The sequence below is a fragment of the Pygoscelis adeliae genome, unplaced genomic scaffold (genome assembly GCF_000699105.1).
Source record: "Pygoscelis adeliae isolate BGI_AS28 unplaced genomic scaffold, ASM69910v1 Scaffold59, whole genome shotgun sequence".
NCBI classification, from domain to species: domain Eukaryota; kingdom Metazoa; phylum Chordata; class Aves; order Sphenisciformes; family Spheniscidae; genus Pygoscelis; species Pygoscelis adeliae.
In genome coordinates, this window is record NW_008825565.1 from 1,427,006 (window position 1) to 1,442,447 (window position 15,442).

Below are 15,442 nucleotides of genomic sequence, written 5' to 3' on the forward strand. Positions count from 1 at the left end.
ATTCCTAATTAAGAAGCACCCCCTGCTTACCACTAGCTGGAGCACAATGGCTACGTTGAGCACAGCTCCCCCTGTCCTTGACTGCTAAGCTTTTACCCGTTGCTACTATCGCCAATGAGATCATCAATCAAGAACATCACAGTATGCTATGGCAGGCCACCTCCACAAGAAAGCGGGTTTGCTGTAGAAGCGATGGAGGGAGGAGAGCCCGGCAGTAACACACCAAAGCTTCCGCGCTGGAAAAGAGGGAGGCTCAAAGCGAGACGGAGAGATCAGACCCAACATCCTGCAGACTTTTCAGGAAGAAGGCTTAATTAGTGCCACTCACTATTACGCCACCAAAATACCACATTAAGGGCAGTGGCAAAGGTTCCCTAAGGCCAAGCTAAGCTGTGGTAATGTCAATAAGTAACCTCACTGCAAACTGAAGTGAAATTATTTTCTAAAAACAAATAAAATTAATCTAACAAAGTAGTAATTGGATCCTATGTAATTTCCTTCCCCAGTCCTCCTTAGTGAACTAAAATACTGACAGAAACACTAGACAACAAATATCTGTCTCCCTGAAACCTGCATGAGTTACACACATCCAAATACAAATCTAAAAATCCTATCAAAATCCGGTTTGTGACATGATCCAAAAATCTTTTTAAAAATCCAAATTCCCTAAATCCCCTCATCCCTTCATACCAGTCAGCTATTCTCAATCCTCAGGCACACTTCCATTTTCCTAAATTACTGTATTTGAATGACACTGAACTGCTCAGCAGCTCCAGGGACTTAAACTCAGGCAAAAAGCCCCATCCTGCATTCACTATCTCCCAGCGTTTGAAAACAGTCCAATTGTGAACTAATGAGTTCTGCAGACCCTACTTTCAAAGGCCTGTTGATGTTAATTTTGCATGCCGCTCACCAGGAATTAGGAGGCAGGCACCAGGATGGGATCCTAGACTTTTGTAAACATGTTCTTTACAGTCTTCCCCTTGGCAAAGCTACTCTCCCAGCCCGATGCCGCCTCACAGACGGGTACTTGTCCTGCTCTGGGCAAACGCCATCTCCCAAATGTTATCAATGGGAAAAAGAAAACGGTTATCTGCAGGACCTATAACACCGTAACATGACACACAACAGCACATTAGTCTTTCATATTATCTAATTAAAAACACAGTATGTCACCGAGTGGTAGTAAAAGTGTGATTGCCAAATATAAGATACATTTCTCCAGGAAGTTCCACCCACTAAATATAATCATAAAGCCATGGATGTTTTGTCATTGGGTATTTCTAGTTTAAAAGTAAAGAAGAATGTGTATCCAAATAGTTAATGAAATTAAAAACAGAGTAGCATGAATAAAATTAGAAATGAATAGCCCTTTCAGTATGAGAAGTAGAAAAAGATGGGTCTGAGACAACTTACATCTGAGCCGTCTTTTGATCTGCTTATAAAAAAAGGAGGGCAGAGAGGATTTGTAACAAAAAAAACTAAACCACACTGAATTTATGGTTGATTTAATTATTAAATTCAGTGGAAAAAAATGCCAGTAGAGAATGTGATAAAGTGTCTTTTCATCACTCAACCTCAGCTATAAAGAACATCAGAGTGTTGCACAGCATGATTAACATGTTCTATTTTACAACCAAATCCTCTTCAAATTCACTAACAGGCAAGCCCACAATTGCCAGTGGGAAATACTGCAGGGGGTACAGGAGCAGGGAGGTGACCTTAACATAAGACACCAGCGGCCCTCCTAACAGTACCACCTAAACAAGACCTTTCAGGACTGCAAAGTGCTCTGTTTTTACATTAATGGAATGTATAGCTTTCAGCTTTTATGAGATATCTACTCTTCTCCCAGCTCCAACATCTGCAATGAATCAAGTCCCAGCCTCTTGCTTTTGTCCTCGACTTGCAGCGCCCTGCACTGCCCAGCCAGGCGCTCCACGATCATCAGCTCCCCGGAGAACACTGCCTTTTGGCCCCAGCCTACTTCATCCCACAAAAGCGCTCAAGACAGGACCTTCAAAATGCTCTGATGATTATAGTTTGATGGGTAAACATCACCTGGAGAAAGAGGAGCCTCATGCTGCAAGACTAAACATTAAAAAATAAACCATGATACCATGCGGCACTAACATTATAGCAAGCTGCACTTTGGCAATCTTTCTGCCTTAGCTCCCTTGTCCGTCTTTGTTTCACCTTTCAGACTCTTTGGAGCGGGGACTGCTCCTTCCCTGCATCTTCTATTTGGAAACAACACAAGTATTAACTTCAGTTTTTTTATTGCTTGGTCTCACTCATACCACTCAGTGATATCACTTTGCCATCACAGTGGCAAAGTCCCAAGCAATTAGCGCAGGTCATTTCAAATGAAGACAAAAACAAACCTCTACAGAGAAGCAGGATGTTCTCTCTTCCCCTCTGTTTCCACCTGCTTGTTCACAGGAACTGGGCTCACAAACAGGGATTTTACCCGTCTAGTTAAGGCTCTCTGCTCACACTAGGGTGTAGGAACTGCTATCAGTCAGCCAAGTCTTTCTTCCTCTCTAGTAGCAATCTGGTGCTGGCCCTCTGAGATCCCAGAATGAAGAGCTGCAGCTGGTGCAGATGCAGTAGCACAGAGCTCAAGGAGAGTAAAGAGCAAAGAGTCTCGTATGGTCCCCAAACCCTACTGCCTGTGGTCACTTGGCCGTTACACATGATGGGGAGGGAGCAGCAGGCACGAAGCTCTCTGTGGGCTGGAGAACATATCTGCATGGCCTTTCATGAGCAGTATGTCCAACACATGCAATGCTAGCACCGGGTGCTGCCATCTTCTTACATGTCTGCTCCTTGCCCCTTCCATCCCCAGTAAATGCATGCTTGGATATCAACGCTAACCATTACTGAGGTTAAGTGTCTCATGTTGAGGTTCAGGGCATGCTGGAGCGCTCAACCAAAAGTCCCCAAACCACCCTACAGCGATCACAACTTTTCCTTTCCAACAGAGTTCAGCTCATCATAAACCAACAAATATGATTTCAGCCAGAATTTAGAGCTTGGCAAAACACAGATTCATCATAACTATACCCTTGGTGAAACATAATCTCTTCCTTCTACCCTTCAGCTTTCTTTAGATACTTTGGTTTCATGCTTTATGTTGCAACTTAAAAACAAAAGAGCTGCCCATGAGACTGAATGTTTTAAAGAAGAAAAATCTCTGCTCCTGAGAGTCCTGCCACCTTACTTTTGAGTCTCAGCTCTTCTAGCTGAAACTCTGTGTCACAAATGAAAATAATTCAAACCAAAACCTATGGAAATGAAGATGACAGAGCCACGTGACAATTCTAAAGCCCTGTTTGACATCACGTGCTGCATCACTGATACCACCACAAAGCTGGCTGCCAAAGAAAGTTGTGTTCATGGCTTGGTAGAGTCAGAAACATTTTCAAAGGAGGTAGGGGTTTACTAAGTAATTTGTACTCCAGCCCCCTACTTCTCTCATTTTTAGCAACAAACAGGTTATTTATGGGAGTAATAATTCAAATGAAATTTCCATTCCCAAAACATAACAAAAAGATACCTTTCTCATTTGTGCCAGCAAACCTTCAAACTCCTTCAGGTTCAGGGTTGATCCACTATATGACGTGCAGCTGTTTGCCGCTTTCCCTAGCCAATAAATGGTGACTAATACCTGCAGAAGTTAATAAGAATTAATTGAAGCCATCTACACAGTCACTTAGCTAAATTTACTTCCCTTCAGCATCTCTCATTTATTCTAAACTGCACAGCAGCACAAGATTTTGTTATAAATCAGAATTGAAAGGGAAGTGTCTGTCAGTGGCTAACCATAAATACATCGGGCAACTACGAAAATTTAAACAGTCCTACAGAATATGTAACTTAACACATTATCTTCCTGGTATTTTTATTAAAAAAAAAAAAAAATATCAAACTGTCATGTCTGCCTGTAAAATAAACAGCAAAAATAAATCTGAATAGAAAATCTAGGCAAGATATTTGAAACTGTCTAGAAGACACACTTATAAATATATCTGTTTGTAAATCCAATAAGAAAAAAAAAAATCCCTAAAGACTACTAATACTAGTGGTCATTAATTAAAACCTTTAAGACTAATGGAATAAATAAAACATCTGAAACATCTGCCTGCCTATTTCAAGGACAGAAAAGGTAGTTCCATTTTTAATCATTTTAATGTAATTAACCAGATGACATGGGAACATTTACTTCCAGGCTTCTGCTAGCTTAAGAAATGCTTAGCCCAAGATTAATCAAAAGCCATGAGCATCTGGTTGTTTCTACCAGACTAAAGCGGACAGAGTTAGTGGTTTCATTCAAGTTCTGACTTGATGTCTCTCCATAACTCAAAAGTCACTTCAAAACTAGCGCAGAAAAAAAGCCAAGAATTGCTCTTGCAAATGTTTTTATACCCTCTCACTCCTTTAGGTAGCAAAGAAATCTGATCTGAGACTGCTGGTGCTGCGCTTGTTTTAGGGAAGGAGAAATTAAGATGCTCAGGATGGTCAAATTCAACACCTCCAAAAACGCTGATATTTATATTATGCAGGGAAAGCAAACAGTCTTTCTCTGCACCCACATATGTCTCCACCTAAAGCAATGTCTTTAATGGTACCTGTGCAGCAGCAATTTGGACTGGAAACTGATCATCAAAGGCAATTCAGTTCAGTGTTTTGCACAGGTTAAAAATGCCAAACCACCACCTCAGAACTTAGGGCTTTTTCTCATTTAATGCTCGTTATTTCTGCATATTCCATGACATTGCAAAGTATTTAACTGCAGAACAAACAGGAAATATTTTGATGCAGAAAAGATGTGCAACCAATAATAAATAATAGTTGCCTGTCAATTAACTGTCTCAAAAAAGTTAAATAAATGGAAATAGAGTATTTTATGTTTTGATGGGACAGGGCCATATAATTCATACTACATAGCGAACTAAAAAAAACAGAACTAGGAGAAATCCCGAGGGAGCGTTAGGGACAGACATCTCTGTCAGACTCTTCTGCCCTAAAACATGCACCCAGATTCCTTCAGTGCCTCCTCCTCAGTCACATATGCTAGACTTCCGATTAGTCTTTTCTCATCAACTTTCTCTAACATCCCTATTTTTCATTTAAGTGTGATGTCCAAAATCACACACAGCACTCCAGCTAAGGTCCTGCCAGAAAAGGATACAGCATGTGTCACACAGATCCCCTGTTTAAAACCAACTGTGGTGCATAATGTAAAATATATCATATTTTATATATAAATATAGTTTATATTTCGCTTTAGTTTGTAAATAATATACGTGCCATGAAATAACTGAATAACATTTTAATAAAGTTCAGAAATTTTCCCCTTGTTTTTAAAATTACATCCAAATTGATACTACTGTGCCGAGGGAAAGGAGGTGGTTTTGCCAATACTGATTTTTTTTTGTCTTGAAACAACCTTTATCTGAGCTGTTTTCCTTCAACCAGCACTACTCAACAAATTTATGTAAAAAATTCTTACAGTACATGTTCTCAAGTTAAGTGAAAACACTTGCAAATATAGTATTCCTAGCAACAAGGAAACTGTCCAATTCATTTTGCCATTCAGTTCTCTGATGAAGGTTGTGGTATTTTTATTTATTTCTGCTAGCGTTTGATCACTTTCTCTCTTCTTCCTTCTTTAGCTACTTCCCCCCCCAATAATGTTACATTTGCAAGCAATTCTGACTGGCTGCCAACCGAGGTTGCAGGATCATGCACCTGGAAAGCATATATTGCCTACAAGCACATTGTGGAGGATACTTTTGAAACTTTGCCTTTAAAGCAATACATCTGTACAAAGATATTTAGCCAGTGTCCACAAAGGTGCTAAAATGCCAAAGCTGAACTCCTCCCCTGCAACTTTGTGTGCTGGATGCAGAAAGTATTACTCTAATGCTGATGGCAAAGACAGGATGAAGTAATTGGGGACGGGGGGGTGTGTGTGTGTATGGTCTTGGTTTTTTTTTTTTTTTTACCTGCAGTCACGATTACTGGGTTGCAAAGTTATTAGGAAAAGGTCTTGGCATTTCCTAGCAGTTTACAGGGATGTGAGCTAAATATAAAATGAATTTATAGCAGTTTACAGCTGACTAAGGACAGCTAACTTGCTAGGCTTTAGGATAACAACAAACTCTGAGACCAGCAAAGTTCAGCCATTTTCTTTTCTACTTAACAGTTACAGGATCCATATCATTGCTATTAGTTTAAATCAACAAGAAATTAAAGTTAAGTGGAATTAGCCTTTCTGAGAAAACACGCATTTATTTGGAAGAACAACGAGAAAGCTAGCAAATTTGACAGCAAAGATTTGCACCCAGATCTAATGATCGTTCTGCTTCATTTTAAATACTTTGTGCAAATTTACTTTATGCCTATATATTCATGAAAGGCTACCAAAGCGTAGCTTCATGGGTGAGTCAGACCATTCCCAGTGAAAACCATGATGGACAGCACAGAGATCCATTCTTTATCCCTTAATTAAGCAGAGGCAAACATTCTCCATTGTATTTTTATCATAAGGCTGCTTTGCCATAAGCAGCTCTACCAAAGTTTGCAGTAGAACCTGGTTAGGTTCAGAAGAACTTTTCAGTGATACTCATCTGTACTAAGTTTTTACTGACATAATTCTTGCGCAGGCCAAATACAGGATTAACCAGACAAAAGAAACCACTCTAAGTCATGTACTTACATTTTTCAGCTTCCTACTACAGTCAATGTTCCTGGTCGCACACACACACACACAAAAAGGAAAAAAAAAAAAAAATAATCAGAAAGCAGACACACCTTCCAAGAGCATGTATGCAGCAGATCACATTTTCCCTAACAAAAGCCTGCAGAATGCTTCTGCTGGCTGAAAACACATGAAAGCTAAGAAGATGTAGTTCACACATTCATTTATTCATAACGTGGGAGTATTTTGTCACCATTACTTCAATCATTAAATTAGAATTCTGGAAGTACAAAAAGAAAATGTGTTTATAATGGTCCCACAGTAAAGTAGGGCAGTGCCAAAAATATTTCCTTTAAACAGTAATGCTGATTTCTTCAAAAAAGAAGACCGAAGTCCTCACTGCTAAAATGCGTTCTGCAGTAATCCAACAGTCAGATTCTGCTCTGTGATAAATCATGCAACCCGTACAGATTCTGGAAGCAACTGGATATGCATAGGAGACTGAGGAAATCATCACCAAACATTAAGGAAATGGAGCAGGTGCTTCTGTGAAAACAAGCATCACAAAGAACAAAGTAGATGGGTAAAGCAACAAAGATCCTGCCACTTGCAACAGAACCTGCTGTGGAAAACATTTATTTTTTGAATGTATACTCGAGCACTCAGACTGAACATTGGCATCCTTCTCAATTTCACCAACCTTCAAAGGGTGGAAGTTTTATGTTAGAAACAACAAAACACAAAGTTTGCACAAACATAAACACCACTTCAAAATTCAGCAAAGAAGCCATTAAAAAAAAGAATGGAGGAAATGTGTGTTACATTTAGGTGCTGAAAAATAAATAAGAGCACTTCAGATTTAGTATAGATTGTCTCCTGATTATTTATAATGGAATTGCCTTCTACTATAACAGTAAGTCCACACCAGCATTAAAGGTTACCCGATAAAAACAAAAAGAAATGTACTTAAATCTGCGAGAACAGCAAAAGCCTAAATATAGGCAATACTAAACCGAAGTATTTTTGATAACATCTTTTTTAAGCCAAAATTTTATCCACCATTACCCACATACTAAGAAAAATAAAACAGTCCTATTTTTTTCTTTATAAAATAGCAGTGGAAAAGAGTCTTGCTTAACAAGTCAAGAAGAAATTCTTTACAGCACTAGCTCATAACTTTTATAAGCTGAATGTTCCAAAAAAAATAGACCTAATGCATACTTCCATTAACATCTATATGAAAAAAATTGGTTAAAAATGTCATTATCTTAATCATGTGCAATAATGTCATATTCATCCTTTACCACAGAACAAATACCACTTTTACCATGTTTAAAAATAACCCAAAAGTCTTCAAAGGTGGTGGTGGTGGTGGAAATCACCTTCATGCTTTGGGAACTAGCTAGAAGACAGTCTTGAACATATTTCTCTACAACAGTCATGGACTTGGCTTGTACACCTCAACTCAGTTACTCAGCATGAACTTGGACAGTGCTAAGAAAACCTTTGGCTCATTTCCACAGCTGCTTTCTCTAAAGAGTTGACGGGGAAAAAAATCCATGCCAGTGAGACATTTCACATCTATCTAGCATCATATTCAGCGGAGGGCCAAGCCAGCTCCGCAGAGTTTATTACTCCTGGTTTAACTCGCTTACGTGCTGGACAGCTCTCCTTGGAGCTCCATGCTAGTCCCAGCCTCTCAACCTGCCTCCTCCGAGGTACTCCACCATCCTCAACCCCAAAAGATCAAGGCTTCTTATCAGAAAGACCCTTTCTCTCTGGTTTTATATGGAGATTAGAGATTGTTTTGCGACTCTCCTCAGCCACTCATTGTCATGATTTTACAGGATGTCGTGAAGAACCTCTTTCATTGCAATACTACCAGATTTAGAAGAAATACGTTACATATCCCCCTCTCACTGGTATGTACAGGCGAGAAGAACCTCATATTACAGCCAGAAACTTGGAAGGGAGCAAAAAGTGGGAGACCGTTCCTTAAAACAAGGAAAGTGGCCAATTTGATTTTCAGAACCTTTGAATTTTCCCAGACAGTGCTTGTACACCATGAAAACTTGCCCAGCTTCCACTGCCAGAAGGGAAAAAAAAATAGAATGCTGCTGAAATTTAGTAAATTGTTTCCATATACTTTTGTAAAATGGGTATGTCTGACCAGGATTTCGTTAGTGATCTTTTTGGCCAAATGAAACAAGGCCATTCAATCAACTCAGCAGTATTTGCTTGTCTGTAGAGCAATAACTTTTTAATAGTACACATGATAGACCCAAAAATTTCAGGAAAACTTCTAAGTAACACCAATTACAGATTTGGTTAGTTTTATGAAAGTGTGGGGTGCTCTTCATTTTGGGGGGTGGGGAGCTTGATTGCCATTAATATAAACGAGAGAAAAATACAGTTTGACTGGTGCTGTTCCTCTAGTCCACAATGACAAAGTTTTCCCTGAAAGGGACAACAGTTCCTATTTAAGACCTCAATCTATGACTATATGGACTTTGATTCAAGCCTGCTCTGTGTGACCTTAGGCAAGTCAGTAATTCTTTCTGTGTTGGTTTCACATCTATATTTTAAATCACTTTGTGGGGTGAAATGCTGAAAATACAAGCATTGGAGTCTAAGCACCTAGTACCCTTTGCAGTGAGGGATGTGCACATACCATCACTAAAAAGCTGTTGATTAAAAGGAGAATTTAAAAAAAATCACTTCACCCCCCAAAAACCATGAATTAGTTATTAGGAAGGAGAACCTCTTAATATGTGTGTGCTAATCTGTGTGGTAGTAGGTGTGTGGCTTTGGTGAAAAAGTATCTAAACTGTGGCATTTCCAGTTCACACAGACATCCTCAGCCCAAGTATCACATCCCAACCTATAGTTCTTGTTAGAAAATAAACAGACCATGCTCATGTCTGCACCTTGTAGAGTCTGAGAGGCCTACAAATGTCCTATAATGCATCTTCAAAACAGTTTAATCTGAAATAACAGAGCTGTGATTCCCCCCCCGCCCCCAGCCTTTATAGTTCATTAGTTGGACAGACAAAAAAGAATGCCATCAATTTAGACTCAGGAAAACCCCTAAGTCTCACAGAATCTCATTGCTTAACTAAAACAGTATTTTAAAAGAGCTGTGGTTGATCTCTCTGGGAAAAATAACAGCCCTTAGAGAAAGCCTGTTGAAGGGAACAATGTATTCTTCCCAGCGCTGAGGGTTTCCCAAGCCTCAGCTTCCCATTTGCTTTATACAAATGACAATTCTATAGCCTTTTTTGCTCATCCTTAAATATTTACTATTGCATCACACGCATCCGAGGTTGTAACATGCTAATTGCAAACTGCCGTTGTACTTACTTGATGGTTACTCTGTTTGATGTGTCCTGCAGATCACCAGGATCAAAAAGCTGAGATTCTTTAAGTCCCAGCTCTTTGCAGCCTCTTAAGAATAAGATGATGTTATCCTGAAATGAGGCAAAAAAATAAAATACTTTTAACTCTTCTTTATTGAAAAAAATAATCCTACTGAACCAACCTCTCCCTGACTCAGCAACATCTCACAAACAGTTGTATCATTAGTTAAATGAAGAACCAAAGACATTTCCAGTCACATAATTTAAGAAGTCAGTAAATGTTTTGTTTGAAAACCAGATATGAAACAAAACTTTTTCTTTTTTTTTTTTTTATTTTAAATATATAACTGCAACAAGCTTGTTGACTTTTCTCTTTCCAAACCCAGATGTTGGCAACTTCTTTAACTGAAAAGGCCCTGCTAATTTCCCCATCTACTGCTGTAGGCTGCCAACACAGCTTCAGCATGTTGCGGGGCAGACAAGAAAAGGCTGGATTTCTGAAAGGAGCAGGAAGGGTAGATATGAAACAGCCCACCACCACTTAAGCTTGCAGTTTGTTCAGAAAACATTTTGCATGTCGATACAAACAAGCCAGTTACTCCTAATTAACACAACCAGTGTCTTGCCTCTCCAACCTTAACCAGCCAGAAGCCACTGGGAAAAAAGCTAGGTGTCTTCTCCCCAAATAAAATGCTTGAAGCTACACTTTATGTGACCACTGTCTGTAAGAAGAAACAACACCTATTTTGTAACACTTTTTTATGGAGGATTTACACTTTTCAGAGTGTAAAAAATAAAAACCAGTAACTAAGAGAGAATAAGCACAAACTGATATAAGCCTCTTTCAAACCAAATACAAGTGATGACACATGGGTTTGCACTGAGGGGAATAAATCTGTCTGTGTGCATGTACATTTAATATATGTTTTATACTTGCTTACCCATATGCATGTACACTGCCCCCCTTTTATAGAACCAGTGAACCTTTCTTATGCAGATAAATCTTGAAGGTCAGTAGAGAACAAGTTTTTAGATATCTATGTTGCTAGATCAGCAACTGCAATGGTACACATGTGGACAACTAAGGATACAATGTACAGCTTGATATTCTTCTCCCAGGCCCCTCAAACCTCCAACTGGAGGTAAAGCTGCCACGGGAAGAGTTAGAGAGGAGCAGGACCACAGCGTGGGGCACAAACCTCAATTTTTTGTAAAAACTGGAAGCAGAGGAGCCTGGGCAGCGTTCAGCTCTTGCCCACCCTGCGTGACAGAGCAGGATTCGTGAGCAGGGCTCTCCCCACATCTGCTCCCAGGCTTTTGTTTGGGTGGCACAGCCACAGCTCGGCGAGAGCAACCCTGTTTATTCTGTCGGGGCGCAGCGATCAGCATGCTAATCTCTGCAGCTCTCTGCATGCCAACGCTCTCGCACACAAAGCTCGCTGTCACCGGCCACACCACAAAAAAAATACGGACTTGGAAATTTAGAGGAGTCCAAATCTCCCTTTCTTCCCTGGCTGAAACTTAACAGCTCTGGAGGGGAGCCAGGGGGAAAGGAACAGCAGTCAAGAGAGCAGAGAGCCCATAACCCAGAGAGACAGCATCATTCATGACATGAAAAGATGCTTGTAAAACTCCCCATCTGGCTTACTGTTTGCATTATAATTTTTCCAACTGCAATATGAATAACTTTTGTGTTTAGCCTTTGATGGAGGACAGTTCTGGTCACTTCCAAATGGTGGATGGTCCAATGTGTAAATCTAATAAAAATGCAAAAATATTAAAAAAGTTCCTAACAAAAATATACAGAATATACATGACACAGTAACCTAACAGATTTAGAAAACAATCAAAGGAGGGGGAACTCCGGGGATAACTGCACCCATCTTTATGCCAAAAGTTCACATCCAAGTTATGATAAGCAGCAACAAAAATATCAGCCATTTGGCAGCCATGTAGTTTGGAAACTCAGTTCTTCTGTTGATGAAGAAATGCCCCCTTCTCAAAAAAAAAAAACCAAAACCAAAACAAACAGTGTCACCACCCTATGCCTGTTTTTGTACGTGCTTTTATTTTGATGGTCATCATAAGAATAACATTTGCCAACAGTCACTAACACCATCACCCAAACAATTCCTCAGAAAGCTGGTATCTTATATGGGCATAAATAACCATGCATGTCAACAAGATGCAATCAGTCAGCACTGAAAGTTTTTGCTTCTGTTAACAATCTCATAGTTTTATTTCCCAATGGTCCTAAAAATGGCAATTTGTTTAAAAGGATTAAAAAAAAGGCCAACAAAGAAATTGTTTTCAAATGACAGATATTCAGGTAAACCTGCCTAGGCTGCATATCCCCAAGCAAAAATGTATCTCATACTAGTGCAAAACTAAACTTTTCTTGGTTTGCTTCAGTATGGTTGAAATTTGTATGTTACTTCTATTGAGACACAGGAGAACACCACTCCTAAGCCACTAAAAGGAGAAAGGAGTCTTATCATGAAGACCCAGCTCGCGGGAAAGCTTTCTCTCTGGATTACTACACCTTCCATTGGCCAAGTCTTGACTTCTTCAGTTCCCAGAGAATTTTGCTTAATTTTTTTGGAGAGAAATTATAGTTCCATAGCTGTTAGCTGTAGCTACACAATTTTTTAGTTGCCTATTCTGAAGTGCCACTTCTTCGTTGCTGCTGAAGAAACTAAAAAAGAAAAAACCCAACAAAACGTGTTTACAAGCAGCAACATCTATAAAACACTCTTACCTTAAATAAGGGACTGAAAACACACACCTGATGTGCATGTCCAGCTCCTTACAACTTGGCAGACTTAAATAGGTCGTGCAAATAGGTCACACTGCAATGGCAAGGATCGCAGCACGGCCAGCTGCCGTGCCTCAGTTAACAGGGCAGTATCTTTTACAGTGGTCTCAGAAGACACACGACTAGAATTCAGTCCCTCTGGCAGCCCCTACAAGGCACTAACACACCATTCCCTCCATACGTTAAATGGAGATATTGCCTCTCTCTGAGCAGTTACTTGCTGCAGTTGCAGAATTGGAGTAGACGGAGGATGGGTCACTTGGTCAGCCCGTCATTTCCTACAGCCCCAGAGGACATGCAACTGTCTCCTGCTGGCTCCGCTTGGTTTCAGTCCGCACCACTATTCAATGAAAAATCTTCTGGGTTTTGTCCTTGTACACTCAGAGGAAGAGCGAGCTTACAGATTACAGTCTAAATTTCTTTTGCAAATTTTATCTATTTTTTGTCTATAAAATTTTATATCTATAATCTATAGATATCTATAAAATTTTATCTATGTTTTCTCTATAAAATGACATGAACTCTAAATAGGCTGCTTACAGAAGGCAAATGCTTCAGTGTGGTGACAGACAGAGGACACAAGCACGGGATACACTGATAGGTTAAACCCCAACCCTTTTCTGCTTGCCTAAGCAGAGTCCTGACAGTTACTATTAGATCAGCACTATAAGCAATGTCATTTAATTGTAAGCATTAGAAATGCAAAAGTTACTAATGTAAATGTTTTGCTATGCTGAATTTCAGAACAGAAAAATTAACCAACGCACAAAACATTACAAACTCTCAGGCAAAGCCAGCAAGAAGGGCCGGGGAGGAGCAGGAAAGGATGAACAGGAGCATGGGGCACTGACTCCCTGAGTCAGAAGGACGCATGGGAAGGAAGGGACTGTAATGCTGCTCCTTCTCTCACAGCTGCATTTCAACACCATCACCTTTTCATCCTTTCTGGTGTGTAACCTGCACGACTCACCTCTACGAAACCACTCTGCCAGGACAACCACCTGCAAGTAATGCAGAGAGAACGGGAGGCAGAGGGGTTACACCTCCATGAAGGTGAGGGGAGGGAAGATGAAATAATACGCTGCTCACCTGTCATCTTTTTTTTTTTTTCTTTTTTGCTGTTTTTAAAAGACTGATAACCCATGTGCTATAAATATGAAAACGTGTTCACTGTATAGCATTAGGTCATTTTCCTCACACATGATGTGGAGCACAAAATCCTGAACCCTGTAAAAAAGCCCCAGAAATTGGCAGTTGTGCAGGACAGACACCCTGGAAAGCCACCGCAAATTCACACAGTAGCACTGCCAACACACAAGATAGTTCAAGCTAGCGAGAATCAAATATTCACAGCAGGCAAATTCTCTCCATAGGATCTGCTGATCAGATGCAATGGCAAACAGCTTGAATTTGGCCCACTTCCATTCCTTTCATCTGCCACAATAGTATACAAAATATTCTCACTGTATCCACGCTGCAAATCAGACCTGCAGCTTATCGCTGTGGAACCATCATTTGTCAGATGCGCTACTACATGGCCTGGATGAGATATACAGATAAACTCGGGGAAAACAAAAGCAAGCCAAGCTGTATGTCTGCACAGAACGCTGAATAAAATGCCAAGTGCGTGGCACTTCTGCAAGTTAGAGATATTATTAGTTGCCAGCAGCACCACGCTGTTTTGCAGGACAGCTGCAGACAAACAGGTGGCCTTTTTCATTTCTGGAATGCTGAAATTTTCCCTGTTCCAGAATAAATTGGAAGATTTCTAAAAATATATGTGTGTGTATATATATATATATTTCCAAACTGCTTTTCTGAGCAATTTCCGATACAGACTTTTAAAAGCCTTTTGTTTACTCTCAACATTTCTTCCTAATTCCCTCATTTTTCCATTTTATATAAATAATTAGTGGTGATAATTTAGTTATATAAAAGCAATGGATCTTGACTGATTCACAAGCAGATGGAAAGGAAACAGTGAAATATTCAGTTCAAGTCCACCAGGAAAGAACTTTTATGAGAGAAGCTGGGAACTTTTCATATTTTCAGATATATATATACACACACACACACACACACGTATATATGTTAAGCAAATTATCCAATATGCTTTGCTGTATATGTTTTACTACATATATGTTTTACTGTTTATACAGTATACTTTACTGTGTATGCAGTAAAACTACACTTTCACAAAACGTTGTTTTCTGTGACAGATTCCAAATCAATAGATTCAGAAGCAACTCGATCGTAGTCAGGACGCGTTCACTTTGAAACTTTGGACGCTCAACCTCCAGAAGATGAAGGACGACAGCGCACCAGAAGCGAAGGCAAGCCCCACCAGAGCAGCAAGGGGAGACAAGGCTGCATACGCCCCAAAAGGATTCTGGCACACAACAGCCTCACCTAATGAAAATTAAACGCTACGTGGGAGAAAAACAGAAGGAGCACGACCGTGGGACCAGGGAGGGAAAAGAGGACTTACCAGCCCGTCAGCCTGACCCGACCCTCGCCTCCCAAAGCGCGATAAACCTGCGGAGCGGCGGGGGTGGACGCCCGGGG

The 15,442-nt window shown here is 40.1% G+C and overlaps 1 protein-coding gene across 3 annotated transcripts in view; it reads right to left on the minus strand.

Annotated features, from left to right (window-relative positions):
• The window catches only part of LIMCH1 (LIM and calponin homology domains 1), a 114,652-nt gene that overhangs the window by 64,257 nt on the left and 34,953 nt on the right, over positions 1-15,442 (minus strand). For all 3 annotated transcript variants that reach the window (XM_009332439.1, XM_009332438.1, XM_009332437.1), the window contains 3 exons: positions 10,067-10,173; positions 6,725-6,755; positions 3,560-3,670 (listed from right to left, as the gene is read on the minus strand). In XM_009332439.1, coding sequence (XP_009330714.1) covers positions 3,560-3,568 — 9 coding nt within the window. In that variant the 5' untranslated portion in view covers positions 3,569-3,670; positions 6,725-6,755; positions 10,067-10,173. Of the gene's footprint in view, positions 1-3,559; positions 3,671-6,724; positions 6,756-10,066; positions 10,174-15,442 lie in introns of those variants that run through there.